General features: G+C 36.1%; 2 protein-coding genes across 6 annotated transcripts in view; both read right to left on the bottom strand.

The window, feature by feature from the left end:
- LOC138696028 (retinol dehydrogenase 11-like) overlaps positions 1-27,092 on the bottom strand; it is a 195,843-nt gene that overhangs the window by 140,751 nt on the left and 28,000 nt on the right. The gene's annotated exons all lie outside the window — the stretch shown is intronic.
- Positions 1-27,092, bottom strand: part of LOC138695925 (glycoprotein-N-acetylgalactosamine 3-beta-galactosyltransferase 1-like) — a 135,982-nt gene that overhangs the window by 108,117 nt on the left and 773 nt on the right. For all 5 annotated transcript variants that reach the window (XM_069820333.1, XM_069820315.1, XM_069820323.1 and 2 more), the window contains exon 2: positions 26,349-26,421. Coding sequence is in view for 2 of the 5 variants with exons in the window: in XM_069820350.1 (XP_069676451.1) it covers positions 26,349-26,367 (19 nt within the window). In the remaining 3 variants the exon portion in view is untranslated. The remainder of the gene's footprint in view (positions 1-26,348; positions 26,422-27,092) is intronic.

Raw genomic sequence — 27,092 nt, 5'->3', positions numbered from 1 at the left:
TTTAAATAGAGATTCCAGCCAATAAACCCGTCCTTTTAAATCTTACTGCATGAACTTAAAGGTAGCAACAAGAAAACTTTAGAAAAGAGTCAATAATGAACATTTGTTAAAGGCAGGTGTCGAATTAATTACGTTCATTCTGGTGTACTGCTTTCGTTAGAAGATATCTTAAGTTCACGGACTCAACTCGGTTTGATCCATTCAGGGTGATGGACAGAATACGTTCTGAATCAGACCCATCGATTTCAGGCTGGTTTTAAAGAGGCTAAAAATGTGAATTGCAACAAATGGCAAGTGTAGCATGATGAAGGGTCCCTAAATGAAGGCAAATTCGGAAAAAACGCATTTTCGATCAAATGTGGACTTAACGCGTTTTGATTCCGAGCTCCTCAAATACGTTCAATGAAGTTTCATCGTCAACATTTTTACAATACTTAAAAAAAAAAAACACACACATCAGTTTTTCATTCCAGTGATTCTGCATATTTCTTTTAGTAAAATGCTCCTGCACACAATTTTAATATCTGAATATTTTTTACACAAATTAAGTCCACAATTTCCACATCTGACATTAATTTTCATAATGTGAACGGCTTTCTTGTTAGCAGCTAGTACTTGAAATAGACCTTGATTCACCCTCACCAACCACTTCTGTATTATCTTCCTCACTACCACTTTCTTTCTTCAACTCCGCCGGTAAATCAATTTCCAATAACACTATAATATCACTTTCACCCAAAACATTAAGGCTGCTATTATCCACAAAACAACTCATGTCTATGTTCTGTATTCCTGAATACAACTAGATTTGAATAAACACCAATAAAGAAAGAACAAATTTACCAACTCAAGTTTCTACACTGCAAGTAAATGGTAAAGTGGAGAATTGAAACAAACGACTTTAACGGCATTACAAACAGTTACAACAATATACAAAAATCACAGAATTCAAACTAGAAAATGTTTAAAAGTGTAGGTCATATGAAATGCCAAGGGTGGGTAAAATCTGTCCACTAACAATACTTCAGATTATTAGTCTGCTATATTTGAAATCTAAAACAGAACACATGTGTGTATACTTTATCATGTTAGAGACAAATAGAGTAAAGGTGAAAGCTGTCAGATTTCATTGATTAAAAAAAATTTAGAAAATAAAAAGGGTGGGCAATTTTTTCCCAACCGTGATAATGCTAGGGTTAAGCGAGAAAATAATTATTTTATGCCCATTGATTGACGCCTTTTTTGCTCCTCTATTGACATTGGAGACAATTGAATCCTTCCATTTACTGAAGCCTTTTCTGTCTGGAAGTTGTTAAAAGATACCACAGCTTTAACATTTTATGAGACATGTAATTAAGTCCTTTTAGCTTAGAAAGTTTTGAAGAACTATGAGAAAATTATTCCCTTCTGCGGAGCGACTCATATATGAAAAATTTTAACAATATGATGCACAGGAACATACCAGTTAATAGTTAGTATAATGCTGTAATTACTCACGTTTCGTTATTTAGGTCTAATGCACTATCCTCTGATACATGTTCGTCTGAATTGGTTTGGAAGTGGCCTGAAGAGTACATGAATTATTGGCAATGATGTCATGAATTTCTTTTCTCCTTCTCCGTTTTTCACATCTGTCCAATCTCAGATTATCTGTTGATTTTCGTTTCAAGCAAGACTGCGCCAGAGCTTTTGTGGGTATAGCACCTACTTTCAGATTACGACTGCTTTTTGGTTCATAATTTAGGAGTTTCTGCTTTAAAGGTACTTCGTAACTTGTCTCCTCAAAATGAAGTGAACATATTCGAGCTGAAACAACATTAAATCTTAAGATTTTTACCCTCTTTCTTTTCCCTCAAAGCAATCTATGGAATAAGTCAAACAATAAGTTTAACATGAAAATATATTTTTCAAATGAGTTGCGAAGCAAATAAATTTAGTAACATGCGAGAAAACTCATCGTGCTATAAATTGACTTCATCCTCCCTTCTACAAGCATGCAACCATTGTCTTACCAAGTCTTCATTCTTCGGAAACCTATAATATTTTACGTCAATTCCTTTTGTTTTTCGATTGTAACTCAAACAACCAGATACTGCACATCCAGGCATACTAATAGCATGTGTCACATTAATAGCATTACTGATACAAGAATAACATTCAATATAATATATATAAACAAAGAATTAACACCGTGCACGTACAGTACACACAACAGCTGTTTGTTTTGTTCCTCGATCACTGCGGCGCGAATTAGCGCGCCGCTGCTGCTTCCCAAGTGACGACATGCGCAGTAGAAAACGAGTTTGAGTCAACCGTCTGCTACACCATTATATTCCCACCACGATAAACATAATAATTTTTATTTTACAGAAACGAATAATAAGAACCATTTTCAAAATTAAACCCGCGACTCCTGTAAATCTTTGTTCAAAGAACACAGTAGTCTGACAGTTCCCTACATCATATCATTCTCGAGTGTGCCCAGTATGTAGGGTAAAGTTGTCTATTTCCGTGATACGCCTAGTCCCGTGATACTTTTTTTTAAACTGAATGTCAGTCAAAGCTTTGCCGTTCGACCATAGCGCCAGACATCTTTCTCGAAAGAGTGCATCTTTCGCCTACTTTTGAGACATCGGTGAACTTCCTATCAAGATACCCAACCCCGTGACATTCAGTGAAAAAAACGTATCACGGAATTAAGCAACTTTACCCTATATAACTAAAAACAGCTATTCAAGCGATATTCTGACTACATTCATATGATACTCGTAATAAAAATACCATTACTCTCTCCAAGCACACTACACAACTTTTTCAGCCAACTCTTCTTTACCTTTGTTCCAAAATTAATTTCCCATAAATGAGGGGGTCAGAAGCAAAGGGGCACAAGTGACATCCTAAGAACATGAGTTAAGTGCAACTAGGGCAAGCTAAAAACATTTTAGTGGCAAAGAGATACATCTTTTAACCACACCACATACTAAAACTGAAATAAAATATTTCACGGAATTTACAAAATCTTAAGTACTTTCAACAACATTTTCTCAAAAATAACTTAAGTGCACTTATATCCCTTTGCTTCTGACCCTATCAAATCAAAATTTTTCTTTCGAAAGTCACTAAAACAGTAAATAACTGCTTTTATGAGCTGGACGAGCACTTCAAAAAATATGTAGAGCCTACAAATTAATAACTAAATATTGTTAAGCCTGGTACAATGCATTTTTGTTAGTGGTTTGAGTTCTCATAGGTTTCCTTCACGCTTATTTATATATACAGTCCGTACTAATTTCATATGCAATGTTTAGTACCAAATCCCAGTCCTCATTAATAGTAGGTATAATCCCGTATTGAGTGAGTTAACTATTATATTGCAACGAACTTCTATCTTTTTTAATATTATTTTATTTTTTACTTCACTTAGTTAAGGAAAAACCTTAACCTACATACTGTATATATTTTTTATTTCATGTAATAGTTTATTGTAAATCCACTGTTGATGTAAGGATCCTATTAATGATTGTATTATTAAATTTAAATATTTCTATTTCTATTTTAATGTCCACACACTGTATCTGTGTAATGGAAAATAAATTCTATTACTATTTGGTGTATTAACTATTCATTCCGATAGCATTATCACATTTTTTTTTCACGCCTGATTCTCTATTAATACTAAACCCGAATATGCATCTCAACTCTTCCACAACTACTGATTCAGCTGAATTAGAAAATGTACAAAAAAAATTATATCCTTATGGTCATTCAGAATTCTGTCCATTAATTCCGTGTATAGTTATGAGCGAAAATGCGAATACTTTAAGTATCGAAGCCTATATGCCAGAAGCCATGAGCTCTATTATCTATTCTTTCGCAAGATGCTGAAAGAAGATGTATCTTGTAACTTCTTCTTAAATAATATTAGCTTAAGAGTTCCTATGAAAGGTATGAGAGCTAACAAACTTTTCTATAATAGAAATACAAAATTTATTTCACCAGTTTCCAGATGCATTAAAAATGCCAACTTTCATGGCCGTGAGTTCGATCCTTTCAATGTATACACTTAGTTTGTTATAGGCAATGGCTTACCATTTATGTATTCTTGTAAAAATATACTTAATTTTCATTGTATCATTTATAGTATTCTCATAGTATAATATATGCAATAGATTAGAGAAGAATTCTTCGTTTAAGATTGTTATTTTTATTTTTATGCATCCATTAATTCTGCAGTGCTTGGGAAAAGTGACATAAGTCAGTTTCCACAAACCTTTTTTGATAATTTATTGACAACTTACGGAACATCTGCTCGCTTGGAAAAAAATACGTAAGTATTTCTCCCATTACAATAATTCATACAGAAAAAAATCAAATCGACATAAACCAGTGTAAGTTGTCAATAAATTATCAAAAAAGGTTTGTGAAAACTGACTTATGTCACTTTTCCCGAGCACTGCAGAATTAGCATTACAATTTTAATTTACTTATTTTAAATGTATTATTATTATTATTGTAAATTTTTCATTGTATTCAATAGACTATTTAATTATGTACTATTATTGTATCACTTGTACTGGGCTATTATTTGCCTATGGCTATTGACCAGCACATTAATATTATAATAAATAAATAAATAAATTATTATTATTATTATTATTATTATTATTATTATTATTATTATTATTATTATTATTATTTGCAAAGTAGCCAAATTATGAAACGTCTTCACAGTCTATATTGTGCAAACATGAGAATTTGTTGGACAAAATGTAGTTATTTATACCAGTAATTATGGCCATTCTAAATTTGCGATACTAGCACAAGAAAATTAGCTCCTATTAACAACAAAAATTATTTTCTGTACACGTGTCCATTAAAACTCTCTCTTTCATATTCATGAAACTTGGTCGCAGGTAAGGAAAAACATTACTTACAGTGATTGCAGATCCAGTAGTTTAGTCCCATTGGAATCCATACATTTTCATATAGGTACTTTCTCTGCGTTTTATTATAAAAACTTACACTCCATGCTCCTAGCTAACGCAATGCAGAAAAATTCATTCGCACTGAGGTACTCGTTGTTGGCAAAGCGAGTCAAGGTCAGATGAGGTTCCGTGAATAACATTGCCAATTGTGACAACTCCTACATTCAAGGTGAATTTAAACTCTGAAGAGCCACCGTTAATGTATAAAAATTAAACCGAAACATTTTCGTAACTCCTCAAGATAACATACATCCATAAAGAAATACGTTGTTACCTTTTTGCCCCAACGTTAACTTAAACAGTGCCAAGGATTACGTTAGCTCCTTTGCCACCATCATCGTGTCAAATCTGCCGACACTCTACCCGTGTGATTTCTATGCTTATTCGCCCCATGAAATGTTTGCCCTAATAAATCACATGGCAATATACTGACAGGCACAAAAAACGCAACACTGGCCTGCAAAATTAAGGGTCATAAAAGTTTTTCCAAAAATGTATGCTACATTCATAGTTTCTTGGGGTGCTGAATCCAAATCTGAATTCAGATTTTCTCTATCACGTATCATTTTTCATTGGCACTTATAGCAATGTGAATGTAGCATTATTGAATTTAATATGGAAAAGTGATGAAGTGAAACATGTCCTGCGGCAAATATTAAAGCTATATTAAAAAACTATTAGACTGTCATCATTAACAGCTCACATTTACTATGATGTACCGAAGTACATATGATATTTTCGTGCAGGAATTCTGCGTTACATATGGCGAAGAATGGGTAGAAAGGAGAAAAATTCTCTCCGGCATAGGGACTCGAACTCGGGTTTTCAGCTCTACCTGCTGACGCTTTATCCACTAAGCCATACCGGATTCCAGTTTCGATGCCGAATGGAATCCCTCTCAGTTTAAGTTCTGCCTTCTCTGTTGCCCTTAGGTGGCCTACCCTCATGTACTGTGTCACCGAATATGTGACAGTGGCACAATGTCCAACACACTATGTACAGAGGTGCACTCATTACGAGTGACTAAGTGCCCATGATCCGACGGAATAAGCGCCGTCTTGAATCACAAAGTGATTACGTACTTATACTTATCATATTACTATGATGTACCGAAATACATACAATACTTCCCTGCAGGAATTCTGCGTTACCATATTATGGCGAAGAATGGGTAGAACGGAGAAAAATTCTCGACACCGAGACTAGAACCCGGGTTTTCAGGTCTACGTGCTGACGCTTTAACCACCAAGCCACCGTTCGATGGGCGACAAGCCTGGCGAACGTGCAGCCCAGGGAACCAGTGATACCCGTCGTTCTTCGAAAAAGACTTGCACAATCCTCGCCACTTGTGGCCGGGCATTGTCCTGCTGCAATATGGCATTGGAGTTGCCTGAAGGAGGGGCTCTAAAACCTCCCTAATGTCTCGGTTACTGTTCAGATTGCCTTGAATACGTAGGAGGCGAGATCGCATTCTGTATCCAATGGCGCCTCAAACCATCACACTAGCCGTTTGTCCGCTATGCCGCTCAACAGTGCAGGCTCTCAGATTGCGTTCACCACGGTAGCGTCTAACACGTATGCGACCATCATTTAGGACAAGTTGAAGCGGGACTCGTCGGAAAACACTACATTTTGCCACTCAGCACGTCAGTGACGGCGTTCACGTGCCCATTGCAGTCTGAGGCGTTGGTGGTTTCTGGACAATGGAACGGCATGCGAGCCACTAGTCCAACCCTCAAAAGACGGGGACGAATCGTTGACGCAGATAGATCCACACCCGTTGCAGTACTCCAACGTCGACTCAACACTGTGGATGAAGCTGTACGGTCCGTCACGGCCATGCGGACAAGATGGCGGTCAACCAGCGCTGTAGTCACATTACGTGGTCCAGTACCCGCTCGTCTCTGCGTACGACCCTCTTCTATCCACTGGTTCCTCACACGCATCACTGTCGTAGCAGCATGCCCTGTACGAGCCCAAATGTCACGGTATGACAAACCTGCTTCCCGGAGACCAACCATTCTCCCCCGTTCGAACTCACTCACGTGCTGATATTGTGCCCTTCCAAGTCGACGAGGCATACCTGCACTAGCGTTCACGTTTCCACTTCGTTTAGAAGCTCTGCACTGACTGAGCAAGGTATAACACTAATTTGCTGGTGACACAAGAGACGTCACTGTTGGTTCTATGTGTACGCTATCTCTCTAGAAACGTAATCAATTATTGGTGGTACACCGTTCTACACATCTCCAGAGTTTGGAGTCGTTTGGGTCATTCTTTTTGGGTGTCGCACTTTTCACAAATAGTAGTGTATGTACTTCGGAATAAGGATCCTTTTAGTGTGATTCGCTGGAATTTTTTTTTCTTAGCTATATACGGTATATAGGAATACAATAGGCCTAGTTTCATAAAATCCGGGCTCTAGTTATATTCTGACAGTTGAAGCAGTATCAGTGCTTCATTTACCTTTTCTTACTGGGAAGAGTACATTTTATCAGTGTGGCGATAAGTACAAAAGTACTAAAATAATCGTTCTCTACAAGCAAAGTACAATAGCCTACAGACTTAAACCGAAAATGTTCCCTTGTAATACTTCAACGGCCTAATTGAATCCTCCGCTCGAAGTCTAACCGGAGACATTACAGCGCATAGGCAGACTATTTATTCCATATCATATAAAAGGAGACGAAAATTCTACCTCTTTCTATGATTGAATCCGGGCTCTTACAATCAAGAACTATGTCAGCTAACAACACTGTAAAAGATTTTGTGCGAGATCGTGCGTATTTGCTTGCTTTCCGCACTAAACCAATACGGGGTAAGTGTGAAATACCACATTCAGTATTCCCAACGTAACACACATAACAATTTCCCTCTTCTTACCGCTTAAGCGCCATATTCATTTTACTGCTTTAGGCTTTTAACATATTATTTTTAGAGATGTTTGACATAGTAATAATTATAAATTTCACCTAAATTGCACTGTTAATTATTGTTTTTAAATATTTGCAAAAATTAAGTAAACTCTACAACACCACAAAAGTTACTGTATTTGTAATGCAGTAACATTAAGGAAGCCGTGAAAAAATCAAGATTCCAGATGCCGATGTTATTACTGCAATATGCTATATAAATAATATTGTTAAAATATTAAAAAGAAAAATAAATTACATAACCTTACCGTTTGTTTTAAGTTCGCATTTATAGACTGGGGGAAAAAAAGACAGACGTATATCACGGCCTGCTGGAATATAGTAAACACAGCAAACATTTTAAAGCAACAATGTTGAAGATAGATATTTTTGTTTTGCAAATTTGTCGTCATTGAACAGAAACCAAGATGGAGATTTCATTGCAACTAATTAGAAATTCCTCTTTCAGGTATGTAATAAATGATCTTCTCACAAAATAATGTACGATACACGAGCGGTATGATTTCTTTCAATTCTCGGAAAGTAAAAAAGCTCAACTACGTTTCGTTTTTTCAAACTTTTCCTCGAACATGAAAACTTCAACATACCGCTCTTGTAACGCATATTACTATTATCCACAACTGTTATTAAACTGGTATTTATTTCATTGTCGTTAGCAACCTAAATGTACAGCACTAAATTAAACGCTTTTAATTGACTGCTGTGAATTAAAACTTTTTGCATGACAACCAACACATTAGCAACCATAAAATCCACACACTCAATATAATTTCTTCACAAACAACCCATTACAAAGAAAAGGTGTACAATTTAAAATTAAATTTAGATGCCAGTAAAGGATAAAATATTGTATAGATCACGAGAGTAAACAGATTTTATGCGCTCGTGGAAATTATCACCCTCGGCTTCGCCTCGGGCGCTAAACTTTCTACTCAAGCATAAAATCTAATTTTACTCTCTTATACTATAAATTACTATTATACTCTGCAACTCGTATATTATCATTATGACATGCATGTTAGGCTTCTCTTTTCTTCATACAACTCACTTTTCAAATCACCTTTTCTTTGATTATTATTCTGAACACACAAAATGAAATTCTAAACGTGATGAAGTGTACCTTACCTCAATGAATGGTAACAAATAACAGAACACTGAAGAACATTTATGCCGAAATAAAAAGAAGTACGGACAATTCAACTCTATACTTTCTCTAGCAATCAGCACCTGACGAGTTAGCAGGTCTAAACAGCACCATGTCTTGTTTGTAACTACTACCATAGTAAGTAATATCTGAACTTATCTACAATGCCAGTAATAAAACATGATTATCTGGCTATTCAGTAGACTCGTTCACACATGCAGGTTGGATTAACTACAATATGACATAATACCGGATCAAACAGTGCAATCAGTGTTAGGTTAATAAAGAATAGATATTACAATTTATTGTAAAGCCAAGTGCTAGCGCCCTGGTCCTTCATTCAGACGCTTCGGGTTCAATCCCCAATAATGTCGTGATGGAAAACTTAGACGTTGCAGAGGGTTTTTCCGGAGCACTCCCGTTTCCATCTATCATTCCACCAATACTCTCAACCTTTCCCTAATTTCATACATCATCTACAACAGTAAAAATAGGCTAAGGCGAAGTCTTGGGGGAAGTATGGGTTTCCGACGCTGATATAGGTAGGGCTTGCAGCTCCGAACACCTGGGGGTTATTAGGCTAATAGTGTGCGGATAGACCAAGCTCTATAGGGGCTGAGACAGGATGGCCCACCTGTCAGCATCGAATTCACAATTGTTACCCAGGAAACCTTTCTGACTTGGAGAATCATCGCATATATGTACGAGACGTGACCAGAAAGTAAGTTTGCCTGAGGCCGTTTAGAGAAAGAAAACACAATTTCATTGAAAGATTTATTGGAAAAGATACAGAAATTGTTGAGCTATTTTTCAACACCTCACTATCATTAAACATAATTATGATTTTTCTACTCTTACTTTTATCTCCTCTGTCTCTCTTATTAATTTTACTATCTGTGTGTAATTACTAGTCTCAATACAGTTAATTGCTGAATATTAGGCTATCATTTACTTCTTAGTATAGCTTATACGAGTATATTAGATTAAACGCATTACTTGAATTTTTTAAGCCATTACTGTCTTGTAAAATCATTTTACCGTGTCTATGTTAGTTTATTATATTGTATATTGTTTGTAGTAGTTAGTTCTGATTTAGTGGAAGAGAAGACCTGAAGACCTTAACTCTATCAGACGAATAAATACATAAGTATGGGTTTACGACGGCTGTGAATAATGGCAAGGGCCAAATTGCAATGTCAGTTTCGTAATGACGCATTCTACCATTATGATAATATATTGCGCCAGTTTATAACTAACGACCAACTATTTTTCCGAAAATTAATCTTATTCCTGATTTTCTTCAATGCAGTTATTTACCATCAATTTTCTTCGCAGCAAGGGGCTGGTTATCAGATCAAAAAGTATGTTTGGACAATGACTTGGTGTTCTATGGTGTTCTCAGACCTTGAAAAGACTTGGTTTAAATCCTCTGACATATTTTTAGACTGGATCCCCGTGACGTGGGGTGAGCACAGTGCCATTCTAAAGACAACACAGAACAACACACTAGCAACAGAAAGTATGTGTCCTAGATAGGACTGGAATGCACAATCGTTGTTTTCACGCAACATTAAAACTGAATTTTATATAGCAACTCCTTACACAGCAGTCTCATATGACACAATGTTAACATCATGTTTACTTTTCTCACATCTGTCGACATCTTCCGGTTACCCGCTGCCAGTTTTTCTGATCTTTATCGAGACATTTCTCTTCATGGCCACATGTACACCTCATATACAACTCTTACGCAAAGTTCAGTTTTTCTTTATTACCAGAGAAACCAATGCAATACATAGTTTGCGCCTATTTGCAGGTGCATAACCCTTTCATAACACAAAATATTCAATTTCCACTGCTCCTATACAGGATTTAAGTGAAATAACCCTGCAGATTTTCAGAGCGAATAGCTCATGTCGTATGTAACAAAAAAGTGTAATACCATATTGGTGGAAAGGTCTAGTTTTCTCAGAAAAAAAAAAACACGGTTTTCGTGTAAATTTAATTTAAAAATCACTAATTTCCAGTCAATGAACGATACGAACAGATTGCAACATTAGTCTGAGAGGAAGGTGGGAGGTAGTTCACCTAGGGACTTAGACCTGAGTTCGTTGACCTCTTACATCTGTATTCGAGTAGAAATAGGAGTTTGTTAGCGGCGATGTTGCGAGGGGGAAATGGGGAGTGGGAGGGGAGGGGAGTGAAGGGAGAGGGGAAGGGAATGGGAGGAAGAGGGGGAGGAGAAGAGAAGAGAAGAGGAGAGGAGAGGAGTGGAGAGGAGAGGAGAGGAGAGGAGAGGAGAGGAGAGGAGAGGAGAGGAGAGGAGAGGAGAGGAGAGGAGAGGAGAGGAGAGGAGAGGAGAGGAGAGGGGAGGGGAGGGGAGGGGAGGGGAGGGGAGGAGAGGAGAGGAGAGGAGAGAAGAGAAGAGAAGAGAAGAGAAGAGAAGAGAAGAGAAGAGAAGAGAAGAGAAGAGAAGAGAAGAGAAGAGAAGAGAAGAGAAGAGAAGAGAAGAGAAGAGAAGAGAAGAGAAGAGAAGAGAAGAGAAGAGAAGATTCGGAGCAGGATTTCTCCGAGCAATACATTTTTACATTTATCTTCAGACCAATGACGTCACCAACTTAGTCATGTTTGTTTTTTTTTTATAGTATGTCATTTAACTGTAAGGTTTTTTTAGAGTCTGTGGTATTGGTGATAGCGAGACGGCAATTAGGGGATGAGACCGTGCTTTCGCCATGAATTATCTAATATTCGCCTTGCAGTTGGGAAAAATCTCGAGGAAAAAAACCAAGGTAATTAGCCCGAGCGGGAATCAAACCCACGCCCAGGTGCAATTCCGGAATAGCAGACAAACGCGCTGCCGTCCGAGTTACGCCGGTGGCTTTTTGTGGTTTAAAAGATAGTGAAGAAGTTTTTACCAACCGATACACTTATGTAAGCTTTACTTCGTCTTTGACACACTTAGCTGCTTCTTTTCTTACCTTTTTGATAACGAGGTGACGTACTTTGTCTAACAAGGACAAAGTAAATTTTATTATGTTTAGGTATCTAACGTTACACTCACGACCTTTCGATAAATTAGGTAGGTAGGATAACCAGTAATCCGTAACGAAATCATCCTAATTACACAAGACAGCTTTATGAAGTTCTAACTCTCAAAATAAAGCATATACAGTAGTGGCAAAAAAAAACCGGACCGACCCTGTAGCTGATTTCAGAGCCTTGTTCACTCCAGAGCACGATACTGGTAACTAAGATTTTCGTGGTTCGAGTCCTGCCTGGGAAGGAAACGTTTTTTGTTCCTTATTCAAATTTATTTCCAATACTTTTCGATTGCAGAGATATTTTACTATTTAATTAACTTATTATTCCCAGAACATGAATTTTACCAGCAATCGAAAAGTATTGGGAATAAATTTGAATAAGGAACAAAAAAAAAGTTTCCTTCTCTGGCAGAATTCGAACCACGAAAGTCTTAGTTACCAGTCTATCATGCTCTGGACTGAACAAGGCTCTGAAATCAGCTACAAAGGTCGGTCCGGCTTTTTTTTTGTCACTACTGTACATACTTACTTAATTAAAAGTGGCTTTTAAGGAACCCGCACGTTCATTGTCGCCCTCACATAAGCCCGCCATCGGTCCCTATCCTGAGCAAGATTAAACCAGTCTCTACCATCATATCCCACCTCCCTCAAATCCATTTTAATATTATCCTCCCATCTACGTCTCGCCCTCACCAAAGGTCTTTTTCCCTCCGGCCTCCCAACTAACACTCTACATGCATTTCTGGATTCGCCCATACGTGCTACATGCCCTTTTTTTCCGTTGTTGGTAACTCTATAGCATCTATAGATGTTTTATGGTTGTGCTAACAAATGGAGTTACTTGTCAACAATGTGACGTTGAAGCGTGTGTTCAGGTTACTGCCCAGCGACAGTCCTGATGTATTTTTATATTTGTGATGATTGGTTAATTAATATTAACCCGGCACACTCACAATCACACTCACATTCATACAAAGCTACATGCCCTGCCCATTTCAAACGTCTGGATTTAATGTTCCTAATTATGTCAGGTGAAGAATACAATGCATGCAGTTCTGCGTTGTGTAACTTTCTCCATTCTCCTGTAACTTCATCCCTTTTAGCCCCAAATATTTTCCTAAGAACCTTATTCTCACACACTTTTAATCTCTGTTCCCCAATATAATGCATGTAGGCTAACAAAATTATTGATCACTTTAGTACATCTCTCCTGCTCTGGAGACATTCAAATTAACATGAATCACACATGGGCTTTTGTGCGAGATCGTGCGTATTTGCTTGGTTTCCGCACAAAACCAATCCGCGGAGTCTAAAATTCCACATTCAGTATTCCCAACCTAACGCACATAACAATTTCCCTCTTCTTACCGCTTAAGTGACATATTGATTTTACTGCTTTATGCTTTTAACATATTATTTTTAGAGACGTTCAATATAGTAATAATTATAAATTGGAAACTTACCACTGCAATTTCACCTAAATTGCACTGTTAATTATTGTTTTTAAATATTTGCAAAAATTAAGTAAACTCTACAACTCCACTAATGTTACTGCATTCGTGATGCAAGTAAGATTAAGGAAGCCGTGAAAAAATCAACAAGATTCCAGACTCATCATAGACTGGGGGGGAAAAAAAAGACAGACGTATATCACGGCCTGCTGGAGTATAGTAAACACAGAAAACATTTTAAAGCAACAATGTTGAAGATAGATATTTTTGTTTTGCAAATTTGCCGTCATTGAACAGAAACCAAGATGGAGATTTCATTGCAACTAATTAGAAATTCCTCTTTCAGGTATGTAATAAGCGATCTTCGCACAAAATAATGTACGATACACGAGCGGTATATTTTCTTTCAATTGTCGGAAATTAAAAAAGCTCAACTACGTTTCGCTTTTTCAAACTTTTCCTCGAACATGAAAACTTCAACATACCGCTCTTGTAACACATATTACTATAACAGCATAGAGTATCCACAAAATAAGTAAAAGGAAAACACATACAGTATAGTAGATTGAAAAACAAATTCATACGAAGCTACAACGTTTTATTGTCACTGCTATCACAAGCACTGCATTTCATGTGGTGTCCAGTCATATAGTAGCGTGTTCAATTCTCATACCTCATCATGCAAGAATTCCTGGTTACTCACGAATCTGCTGACAGAAACAATCCGCTGACGTAATGCCTCTAAATCATTGATTAGCCATGGATTCCAAAGCACTAAATGACATTGTCCGACTCAGCCTAAGATGTAAAGACATTGCATTGAGATCTTTACTCGACTCCATCGTATTATCCGTCAAATGAAACAATTATCCAACTTAACAGGAATTATTTACATTTATTAGAAGTTTCTGATTTTAGTGAATATTATCAAAAAACAGTACAATGTTCTAGGCTGAATGAACGGTCTTACGTAATACAAATGTCTAGTTCGTACGTTCTTCATTGATTTCTGGCAAATACTAATGAATTATGCCACACAATACCTCGGATGCACGGTTTAGTACGGGTCGGCAGTGGCTCCTCATGATCTTTTTTGTTCTCAATCATGCGCGTTCATCTACGATCATTACTTAGGTATTATTATTATTATTATTATTATTATTATTATTATTATTATTATTATTATTACTCTTTCTTAAACAATATTACCTTACGTATTCCAACAAAAGGTTAGAAATTCGAAATTTCTTTCACCAGTCTCCAGATGCATTAAAAATGCCAACATGCATGGCTGCGAATTCGATCCCGTCAATGTATAGACTTAGTTTGCTCTTGGCAATGATTTATCATTTATGTATTCTTTCAGGCATTATACTCAATTATCATTATCTCATAGTATTCTTAGTTATGTATTTTAAAGTCATCCATTATTTATCCATTCATCGTCATTATTGTAATTAATTGTAATTATATTTGTGTGTCATATTTATTTTTGTATTATGTTTTTGTTATTCTTTGTGCTGAACTGTAATTGGCCATTGGCTGTTGTACAGCACATTAAATATAAACAAATAAATAAATATAAATAAATAAAAATAAATAAAATAAAATATTATTATTATTATTATTATTATTATTATTATTATTATTATTATTATTATTATTATTATTATCATTATTATTATTAAGAGTAGGGAAAGTAAAACTATTTTCCACTTATCATTCATCACATTTCAACAAACTTGTAGCTAACGCTGACTATAAACTAAATAAGCGCTTTGTGTTTTGACACACTTCGCGTGTTTCATATTTCAGTCTCGTCCTCGCTTTGACCTTAACCCACAAGCAGAACACAAACCTATTCTCCAACAGCTATAATTTTATTTGTAAAACGTACAATATTGCGACATTCAAGTTATATTTCTTTACTTGTTACAATTTGTTTAGCATTTTTTAATTTTAAAACATTCCTCTGGCATGTCTGTGACGCAAAAATCCAAACGAGATTGACATTTCTATCGCAATGTACCTACATTACTGCTAACACCTATTATGATCGATGAATACCTTCTTGGACTCTACTAAACTTAGAGCTAAACTAAAGCATTGTATTTCTGAGATGGTGGCAATAACAACGCTGAATTCTCACAAAGAACTACGTATTTCTCCCCACTAGATATTAAGAGGGGGTAACTTGGGAATTATTGACAAACACATAAAAATACAAATCTCTTTTCTTGTCCTCTTTGTATTCCCTTTGTCCTTCAAATATTCCTCTTGTTTTCCCTATATTCCCCTTATTCTGCTGTATTCCATTTGTTCTTGCCTTTCCCTTGCTCTTCTTGTGGTTCTCTTGTTCCCGTCTTCCCATTGTTCTTGTATTCCCCTTGTGGTTCCCTTTGTTCTTCACTACAGAAGTTCTCTATCTGATCTAACTTCTACTTTAGAGATTGTATAGTAAACATGATACACAATATTTCTGAGATTATGCAATTCATATCTTTTACTAAAACTTTCAGTAAAAATTTGTTTAAGCTACGAAAATGTTCTTCCTACGTCACATGACGTTACAGGGGCAAAATATAATAACAAAAATCAATATACAAATTATCAATATTTACATTTTACACAATATAATTGAGACTCGGAATCCAAGAGGGGTCCAATATTTAATCACTTTCAAAATTTATTTGTGCGAGATCGTGCGTATTTGCTTGATTTCCGCACAAAACCAACCCGCGGTAAGTCTAAAATTCCACATTCAGTATTCCCAACCGAACACACATAACAATTTCCCTCTTCTTACCGCTTAAGTGACATATTGATTTTACTGCTTTACGCTTTTAACATATTATTTTTAGAGACGTTCAATATAGTAATAATTATAAATTGGAAACTTACCACTGCAATTTCACCTAAATTGCACTGTTAATTATTGTTTTTAAATATTTGCAAAAATTAAGTAAACTCTACAACTCCACTAAAGTTACTGCATTTCGAGATGCATGGAACATTAAGGAAGCCGTTTGTTTTAAGTTCGCATTTATAGACTGGGGGGGGGGGGAGACAGACGTATATCACGGCCTGCTGGAGTATAGTAAACACAGAAAACATTTTAAAGCAACAATGTTGAAGATAGATATTTTTGTTTTCCAAAATTGTCGTCATTGAACAGAAACCAAGACGGAGATTTCATTGCAACTAATTAGAAATTCCTCTTTCAGGTATGTAATAAACGATCTTCGCACAAAATAATGTACGATACACGAGCGGTATGTTTTCTTCCAATTCTCGGAAATTAAAAAAGCTCAACTACGTTTCGCTTTTTCAAACTTTTCCTCGAAAATGAAAACTTCAACATACCGCTCTTGTAACGCATATTACTATTCTCATGCAAAATAATTAGTAGAAGCTTGTTGCCATGGTTATATGAAAAAATGTAATGGAGATGTACTTACGAAACAAAAAATAATTAGTCAGAGGCATTTTGTAGCAACAGCAAACATTTTTTTCAATTTCCCAAAAGTTTGATGTAATGGACTTGGGCCCCCTCTTGGATTCCGGGTCTCAATTATACAAATAATTCATTTATCAAAACCTATCCCATTGTAGTGAACGAAAACATATTATATTCTGAGATTATGAAAGGCAAATCTTTTAGTAACATCACATAAAATTTGTTTAAACTAAGAAAATGTTGTTTCTACGTCATATGACGGTACAGGGGCATATTTATAATACATTACATCATTATTATTTTTAATGACCTTATGCGTACCTGCTTGCAATTCGACCTTGCTTACGCATCCACGTGGCGTAATAGATGTAGCTACCAGAAGAAACCACTCGATCCGCTGTACGTTTGGGAACGAAAATGCGCTGCCTGTTAATAACTTAGGTGAATTTCTGTTCAGAGTCAAAATTAGATGGGGAAAAAAGGTAAAAGAACTAGTTGAAGAGAGATTATAAGGTGAGAGAATCCTTCATTCTACAAAAGCTATTAACTTAGTTAAGAAGTAACCAAATTAGTAACTTCTTAGCAGTATAGTAAACATGCTGTACGTCCTATGCTGGCCGTGGCGCTGAAGGAAGTAGGGTTTACAGTCCATCAAGAGGTGCAGGGACTAGCCACACAAGGAAGTGTTCGGCGAATTGATATCATTGCCATTAAGAACAACTCGGCATACATTCTCGATCCCACCATCAGATTTGAGACACATGCAGATCAACCGCATGAGGTGGACAGTGAAAAGAAACGGATCTATGAACCAACAATCCCGTTCTATAAAGATAAATATAGCCTGTCCCACATTGATGTGATAGGTCTGATGGTGGGAGCACGAGGTACCATACCCTCCTTCTTTGCCAACAAATGTAAAAACCTGGGCCTAACACACAGCATTGTGAAGGAAATAGCCATTAGTGCCCTCAAAGGATCGGTTCAGATATTGAGAAATCATTTGTATCGGAGTAAGAATGGAAATTTCAAGTTATCTTAACAGATGGCTGTTGATTGGTTTGATATCAATGCCAATCAATCCGCACTATTATTTTTCTCGCGGTATATGGCATTCAAATCATTCTAACCTATCTGATATTTTTCCCGCATTTCTTAACTGTAAATGAGCACAAATGCTACTTAGATGTAAATTTTTCTGACATTTTGCATATTCGATTCCCTAACTGTTTCAAATGTATATCATTTTACCTTTTAGGTGTGTTTCCAAATTATATGTAATACGCTTTGTCAAATCAGGCAACCTTTTCGTAAGGGAAGCTAAATTTATTATTATACAGAATAATAAAACATTTATTAATATTAATATTATTATTATTATTACTTATATGGTTATTATTACTGCATTCGTGTTGTGGTCCACACCTGTGGAGTAACGGTTAGCACGTCTAGCCGTTAAACCAGGTGGCCCGGGTTCGATTCCCCGTCGGGGCAAGTTACATGGTTGAGGTTTTTTCCGGGGTTTTCCTTCAACCCAATATGAGCAAATGTTGGGTGTTGGACCCCGGAATCATTTCACCGGCATTATCACCTTCATCTCATTCAGACGCTAAATAACCTAAGCTGTTGATAAAGCGTCGTAAAATAACCTACTAAAATAAAATAAATTCGTGTTGTGTTGTATAGTATGATAGATATACAATATGAAATAGTACTAGGGCCTATACTGTTATTAGCAGAGCTGGAAAATTAAGTACTAGTTCATAGGGTAGTACTGGTGAAACTATTATGTTATATTTACTTCGTATTTGAAATGGGAATGACGGATTTGACCTGGAATGCATCAAATCCGCTATGTCCAGACAAGATTGATGAGAAAAGTATATTTGAAATTGTTAATAGTATATAACTTGGACATAATGTTTAGCATGTGTATTAACTTTGTGAATTATTAATAAATTATTATTTAAATTATTATTATTTGATATTCCATCACTAACATAAATACGTAGGCTATGAGTTTCGTTTAAAGAAACACAAATCAATGTTAACTAGACTCTGTAAATAATTCCTGAAATTATGGCTATTTTATTTAACTCGAACATTTTACTGTAAATATTTTGACCATATTCCAGTCCATCATTCATTAAAGAATGGAATATGTCATACATAGTGATTTGAAAACGTTAGTCATACTGTACTTACCTGTTTCAATCTTATAACATGCTTCAGCGAGTATTAACAATATTAGTGTATCCCTTCCCACATAACTACAAGAAGTCTGTGACAATAGAATTGAGTAACACCCAAAAACTACCCTTTTCAGGGCTACATAATTTTCCCAAAATGTATTCAAGAAACGTACAATAATTCTAATTAACACACGTTCAAATTGAAAAGATGTAATAATAGAACCTAATAAAATAAAAAGTCTCAGCTGGGGACTGAACACAGAACATTTTCTTAGCAGACTAACGTGCTATCCTTTCAGCTATGAAGGAGATTATAACATTGAAGTATATTATTCCTATTTGTCGATTGAAATATCATTACAAATAATTTATCAGCATATCAATAACAACCTCATAAAATTACTTACAAAAACACTCCCAAAAATAATATACACTTATGAAAAAAAAATAAAATAAAAAATTATTGGATTAACAATATTTTCACCGTTACAATTACATATATATAAACATTTACATAGAGATAAAAAATTTTACAGGAGAAAAAGTTCGTCCAAAGGGCTGGACTCTGGAAGAGTACCCAAAACGCTCATTGCATTTCCGCGTTGAATAGCAATACTTAAGCGTTGACGCAAATAAGTAGTGCAACGGCGATCACCAGTAATGGAGATCAAAATTTGGCCGATTTGAGATACCAAAACTTTAGCGTCATGACTCCAAGGGCCGAAGGTCTCCACAGCAAATGGGACAAAGATATAATTGTCTAAAAGATGAGCATATTTATTGACTTTCTTCTTCACAGCTAATTCAGCAGCAGATGCTGCGTGTCTGGAGGTATTCGGCAAGTGAGATGGAGCTAGAGTGTCAACGCAAGTGGAGTCCCAAATTAAAGATTTTCCTCTAGACCATCGGGTCGTTTACCATCTGCGCAACTAATACCTGGTGGTTCCAAAAGAGACGGGATGCCACAAGAAGTCAGAGATCTTTTAATATCATTGAGTGATATATGTCTGGGAATGCGACCCTTGCTCCTCGTACAGCTGAGTGCATGATAACCGTAAATATCAGCAATTCCCCCGCAAATACATTGGTGTGGCTGGCAGAGTTTACAACCAAGGCGTAAAGCTATTGCGATTTTAAAGGATATACTATCTATTAGGGTGCCGATGTGAGGAGAAGGTAATGCGTGTAACCAAGCTCCAGACTCACTCTCTTGAAGAGCTAAGAGACGTGCAATGTCTTGTTCGGATGTGAAAGAAGAAAGGAGTGTATCTAAAATTTTTTGGGAAAAGATAACGTCCCACTGTTTTTGAAATTCAGGATGGGCAGGAGGATGAGTGGTTTGTGAGGAAGTATACCAACTTGTCAGAGCATCACGCACATGGCAGATTTCAGCTGCATCACTATATAAAGGAAAGAGTGATTTGATGCAACGGAAAACTCCAAAGGCAGAAGAAAGAAAAGCAGGTATACAAACGTCAGAAAGTTTCCGAATGCCCACACCACCAAATTTAATTGGGAGAGAGGCTCGAGTCCAACTAGTATCGGTAAAACTTATATTGAGGATCATTTCCAAACTGGATCGAAAAAGAGCATCAGCTTTATGTAGGAAAGTTGGAAGAAGCCATAAAGGAGTAGTACGCATAAAGTAAGTCATCTTAGGGATTAGAAAACAATTTTTAAGGAGATAATAAGAAATATGAGGATGTATTAGTTTTAAATGATCGATGAAATATTGCAAAGAAATTAGTTTTTCTTCAGCGATGTGATCGGCAGCTTCCAAAAAGATGGGAGATCCAAGAATCGTTAAAGTGGATTTTGACATTAGTAAAATACCCGGAGCAAGTTTTTGAAAAGAAGAGAAAACAATTTGATTAAACTTAGAACAAAAATAAATTTCACATTTATCAGGATTAAGTTCTAACCCTATAGTTGAACCGAATTGAATGATTTTATTAAGATCTTGCAAAACATCTGAAGGGGCTCCACTTAAGCAACCATTATCTAAGTAAAAAAGGTTGAGTTCACTAATAAGTTCTTTAATAAGGGGATGAATTGTTAGACTAAAAAGTAAAGGGCCAGCCGGATCCCCTTCTTGGCAACCTGATTGAGACATAATTGTATCAGAATCAAAAAATAAAATAGAAGAGTGTCTGTATGATTGCCAGAAATAGGGGAAAAGTTGTGGAATTTTAAGATAGTACGCAATTCCTGCAAATTTCTATTAGATGAATAGCAAACAGTATACTATTAGTATTTATATTAAAATGAAAATAATTTACCATTACCAAAAATAACAGGGGCCCCAAAATTGATCCCTGGGGGACAACACTGTCATTACTAAGACACGGAGAATAACTGTACTGCCATTATAGAATACCCTTTGAGAACGATTGGCTAAATAGTTTTCAAACAGATCTATTTCTCTAGCTCTGATTCCATAACAAAGGAGTTCGTTAATTACAATATTAAATGGTACACAATCGAATGCTTTTTATAAGTCACATAAGATTGCCATAGCAAAACTGCAGTCCTCAGAACCTGAAATTACAGATCTAATCAAATCTTCGACAGCATCTATAGTTGAGAGATTTCTTTTAAAACCGTATTGGGAATCATTAAACAAAGCATTTGTTTCAAAATATGTCATTAACTGAACTTTCGTAACTGTCTCAAGGATTTTCGAGAATAACGGCAAGATTGGCGGTCAATTAAAAGAAAAACGACCGGCCACTTTTTGTTTCCGTGAATATACCTTAGTACATAAAATCAATTTCCACCATCCTACACGAATTTATATATCAAATTCTATTATTCACACACACACGGCTTTGAAGCAGTCTCACTACGAAACTAGCAGGCCCGGAAGCGAATCCTAATTGGAACAAGTTACCTGGTTGAGTATTTTTCTTTTTTTAGTCAACGACTTTGTATCGTTGTATCAACTACTATCGATGGGATTGGCGAGATGAGGCCAAGGATTCGCCATAGATTACTTGACATTTGCCCTTGCGGTTGGCAAAAACCTCAGAAAAAACCCAACCAGGTAATCAGCCCAAGAGGGAATCGAACCTGTGCCCAAGCCCAATTCCGGATCAGCAGACAAGTGCCTTAGCCGCCTGAGATACGCCAGTGACTCTGGTTGAGGTTTGTTCTGGGGTTTTCGCATTAAGAGGGTAAGACTATATATATATATATATATATTCACACTTTATCTAGGTAATTTAGTCCGTAATTTGTTCAGATTCTCTCAAAGTACATCATCATACTGCATCTTTTCATTATTAAAATTTCAGAAAACACTTACTTTCCAAAGTCTGCTTTGTTACATAATGTTGTACCTGTGTACATTAATATACAAGGTAATATGAATGGTACTTTAAGTATATCCTCTTCCTAGCCGACTGATATCCAAATAGGTATCCTAAATAATAGAATCAAAGAATAACTTTACTATTTTTAATGGATTTATGAATAAGTGGCTGTTTGTTATGTGCAAAAAACTGACAAAAATACTGACATTCAAACGATGAACTACTCGAAGACATTATTTTAAACAGATAAGCCTACCTAAAAATAGTATCATTTTTCTAGGAGCAAATAAGTCTTAAAATTGTTTAAGGTAAACATATGGATACTATCTCTCTGTGATTTTTATGTTAAGCACTTTGGAACATTCTCCAAATCAACAAGTTTAACATTAATCCTATCATTAATTCGGAGTTAACAATGGACTGGAATTGATCAAGTAAGTAAAGTAATCGAAAGGAAAGTTTTCTTTTGATCTTTCTTTTTTAAAAATTATGTTAAGCCATTTCAAAGGTGGGTGGGCTACAGAGATGATGGAAATTAAATAAGCCCCAGAAATCTCTTGCAATGGAATGTATACGAACATCCACATGCCCACCCATTCAGTCCTATAAAACACTGAACCTCATCAGCTGAGAACCGGAGATCAACTGGGATCATAAGCTCTTGTATCAATGAAACCAATTTGATCTATATAAATCACGTGACATAAGTTACATACAGGAAGCCTCCTACACAAGGACGATAGAGAGAGAGAGAGAGAGAGAGAGAGAGAGAGAGAGAGAGCGAGACTGTGCGTGTGCGTGTTAATACAGGACATCATATCAAACGGTTATTAAATAATTATTGGAGATGACGTGGTAAATTCTTAGTGTAATCTGGTACATGTATGAAAGTATACCTTTGGCTCATATGTAACATCTCTGTTACTTTGTGATATGTTTGAAACACGATATCTCATGATTATATTTTTATTTTTATTCTTGTCTTTTAGCTTATTGACAATATTTTCTTTGTAGGTAATAAATTCAAGAAGAAGAATATATATATATATATATATATATATATATATATATATATATATATATATATATACATACACAGAATACTATCAAAATATTCAGAAATACATATATTCAGATTTTTTAAAATTATGTAATATAATTATTTTTTTAGGTTTAAAAAAAATCACTGCACAACTTTGACATAAACTTCGAGCTTTGTACATAAAAGTTACTTACTATAGTCGCGTCGCTGTTATATTCGGCAGCCAATCACGTTGCAGCTCGTCTACATTTAAACGTGCATGTCTTATCATTGGCCTTTTACGACGTTATGCACTTCCACTGTTGCCACATTTAGAAGACAGCTGTTAATGAATATACTGCCCTGCTCAACGGCAAGCAGATATATAGAATGTGCAACAATGCGGCGAACTTAAGACGTAAACAAAGAGGAGGAGCCACACTGGAAATAGCAGCGACGAGGCTATACCTGAAGTGTTCTTATAATCGTAATTTTTATTCGAGCACACGATACATGTAACTTTTCCATAATTAATTACATAAAATAGAATATTCATGGAAGATGTCTGTACCAAATTCACTCATTCATAGTTTTCTATCCAAGGGCAGGTATTTCACTGCAAACCCAGCATTCATCAATCTTCTCTATTTTCTGCCTACGGAACTGGTTTTTCGACACTTATACTTAAAAGTTAACGCACTGTTTCAACGGTTGTATAACCTCTGAAAAATGCAGCCAAAACTTGAGTAAACACAACTTCTACGAATTCTCCTTCTTCTTCTTCTTCTACTCCTTCTCCTTTTTCTTCTCCTCCTTCTTTGTCATAAATCAGTAGATACTAGTACATTCCAATGAGGAAAATGTGTTGCTGTACTGTGTATATAACTATGATTGAAAATATATCTTTGTCAATACTGTTCAGATTACAGTCTAATGGAGACTGACAATGCAAAGTGTCAGCAGAATTGTATTGTTGGCTTTGCATAAACAATCAATAAGGAAATCCTACGCATTTTATCCCATTTCGGGCTTAGAGGAAACAATTGGAAAAACCTTATGCACTGCCTGTCAAAAATCAATCTCGTGGCTCAATGAGAATGTCGGAAATTCATGTTTGACTCGCTCTATACTAATGCATACAAATTCCCCTAATGATGACATCTTGAAAAGTAAGATTAATGCCTTTTCCCTCTATATTTTCAATGAGAAGTGAATGGTATACTTGTACCACTGAGGAAAAAATGTAAGTCAGTAATATTGATTCTTGTAGTTTTTTTCATTTCTCTTTATTTTCAAGGAAAACTACTCATGCATGTCAGTCAGCCAAACATGGCCACTATGCAACTGCAACAATACAGATCTTGAAAACAATTAAATTGAAAAAAACTGGCGTAATTCAAGTTTCAGTTTATACGAAGACTTTATTCTTTAGTGTACTATTTTGTAGACCTACATCAATTGTTGCTAGTTCTAAGATTAGGCCTTAGAAGATTCTTAAGTTTTGAAATTACTGAAGATAATGGCTGAACAACTTCAACTCTGTACATTCATTCATTCATAGTTTTCTGCCCAAGGGCAGGTCTTTCACTGCAAACCCATCATTCTCCAGTATTTTCTATTTTCTGCCTTCCTCTTTGTCTCCTCATATGATCCATATATCTTAATGTTGTCTACCATCTGATACCTTCTTCTGCTCCGAACCCTCTCTACATTAATAGCATGTATTTCAAAATTATTTTCGTTAAAACCTTTCAAAATTTTAGAACTAGCAGAAACCTACCTACACATCAAAAAGCGTATATAGGCCTACAAGACATACCAAACGTCTGAACAAACCAAACCTAATCTGTCACTAATCCTCGACCTTACCAAAACTCGTTTTTCATCTATTTACATAGGCTATCTATCAAAAAGCGTACATGGAGGGCGTACCAAAAGCCTGAACAAACCTAACCTAACCTAACCTGTCACTAATCTTCGACCTTACGAAAACTCGCTTTCTATCTATCTACTTAACCTATCAAAAAGCGTATAAATATGAAAGGCATACCAAAAGTCTAAGCAAACTGAACCTAATCTGTAAGGTTCCGATAAAGTAGCTGGATCAGGACAGGCTGTATAGCTGTATAGGATACGCCCTTGCCTTGCTTCAGACTAAGTAAACACTACTCCCACTAGCTAAAACTCTACCTGCTGGGAAGAGCGCTCCCCACCCCCTATCTAAAACATGGGTGAATGGACAGTAATATGGCAGATAGGAACTCACTATACTCATTGCTACTGCCGGCTGCGGGACACAAGACAACTACTTAATGTTTGTAAGAAAAACGCACGGATCAATGATGCCTATCCTGATAGAGCTACTTTATCCGAACCTCACTAATTTGTCATTGATATCGTACTCGATCTTACGAAAACTCGCTACCTACCTTTCAAAAGCGTACATGCAAGGCATACCAAACGCTGAACAAACCAAATCTAACCTAATCTGCCACTGATCGCTGATTTTTGTTTCCAAGTACTGGCAGCACTGTGACACTCCCCTCATTTCAAAAGTCCTTTACTGGATATACTCTCAACTGTAACTGACAATATATAAGGGATTGACATGTATGTGCGAATTTTTTATTGAGTGGATTGTGTAAATGTAATAATATTAAATCAAGCCTTTTGTACATTTGTGAAGTTATGCCATCTCTCAGTTTAACGTACCGGTATTCAGTTAAAAAATCCAACAAAAATCAGAGGCTTTCCAAATCAGGTATGTGGTGTGTAGCGAGATCGAAGATTCAGTGAATTGTGAAATAATTTACCTTGTCTATGATGGCACATCGCGGAATTCACGGCTGCACTTTTGGAGCCTCACATCTGCAGGGCTCCCAGTACCTACACACAGTAATAATTCAATTAGGTCCACCTGTATGTATTCATAAAATCATGTTGTAATGACTTTTGGATTGACAAACGTTCATTGTGGTATGTGGGTACAAAACCTATAAGTGCCTATAAAAAGGGAGAAAATGAGGAAACGAACAACAGAGACACAAGGAAGAAAATGAGAATACTACCGGTATAGAATGTAATGCATAGCCTTATTTTAGGCCTACAATTATAAATAGAAGAAATTGTGCAGCCCTCTCAAATTATTCACTACTTACCGGTAATAAGTTAGGTCTACTGTTAAGTATCAAGTTCTATGTGCCTATGAACGAAGACGGTGAAGATCTTTTAACCAATATGCTGAACTTTCTCTATAACCTCCTTCATAATTCGTTAATAAACAATTCTGACTTAGGCCTATTACTCAGAAAAGTTATGGGAATAGTGGGCCTATAGACTCATTTCTTTCTTTAATCTCTTAATCTGTTTCCAGCGTAGGTCTACCAAGTGATTCGTCAGATATGAACACCCTATTTCATTTCGTATTATACTGTATGTTACAGCGCTCTGGGCAAGGATGGGCATATTCCTATAAAACAGTAATGTTGTGATGACAGAAATCAATGGAATAACATCTAGAAAAACTGAAGTTCCCTGAGAAAATTTGTTCCAACACC

Source organism: Periplaneta americana, chromosome 1, assembly GCF_040183065.1.
Source record: "Periplaneta americana isolate PAMFEO1 chromosome 1, P.americana_PAMFEO1_priV1, whole genome shotgun sequence".
In the NCBI taxonomy this organism is placed as follows: domain Eukaryota; kingdom Metazoa; phylum Arthropoda; class Insecta; order Blattodea; family Blattidae; genus Periplaneta; species Periplaneta americana.
Note: the sequence above shows the minus strand (reverse complement) of the source record. Positions and strands in the feature narration are given on the sequence as shown.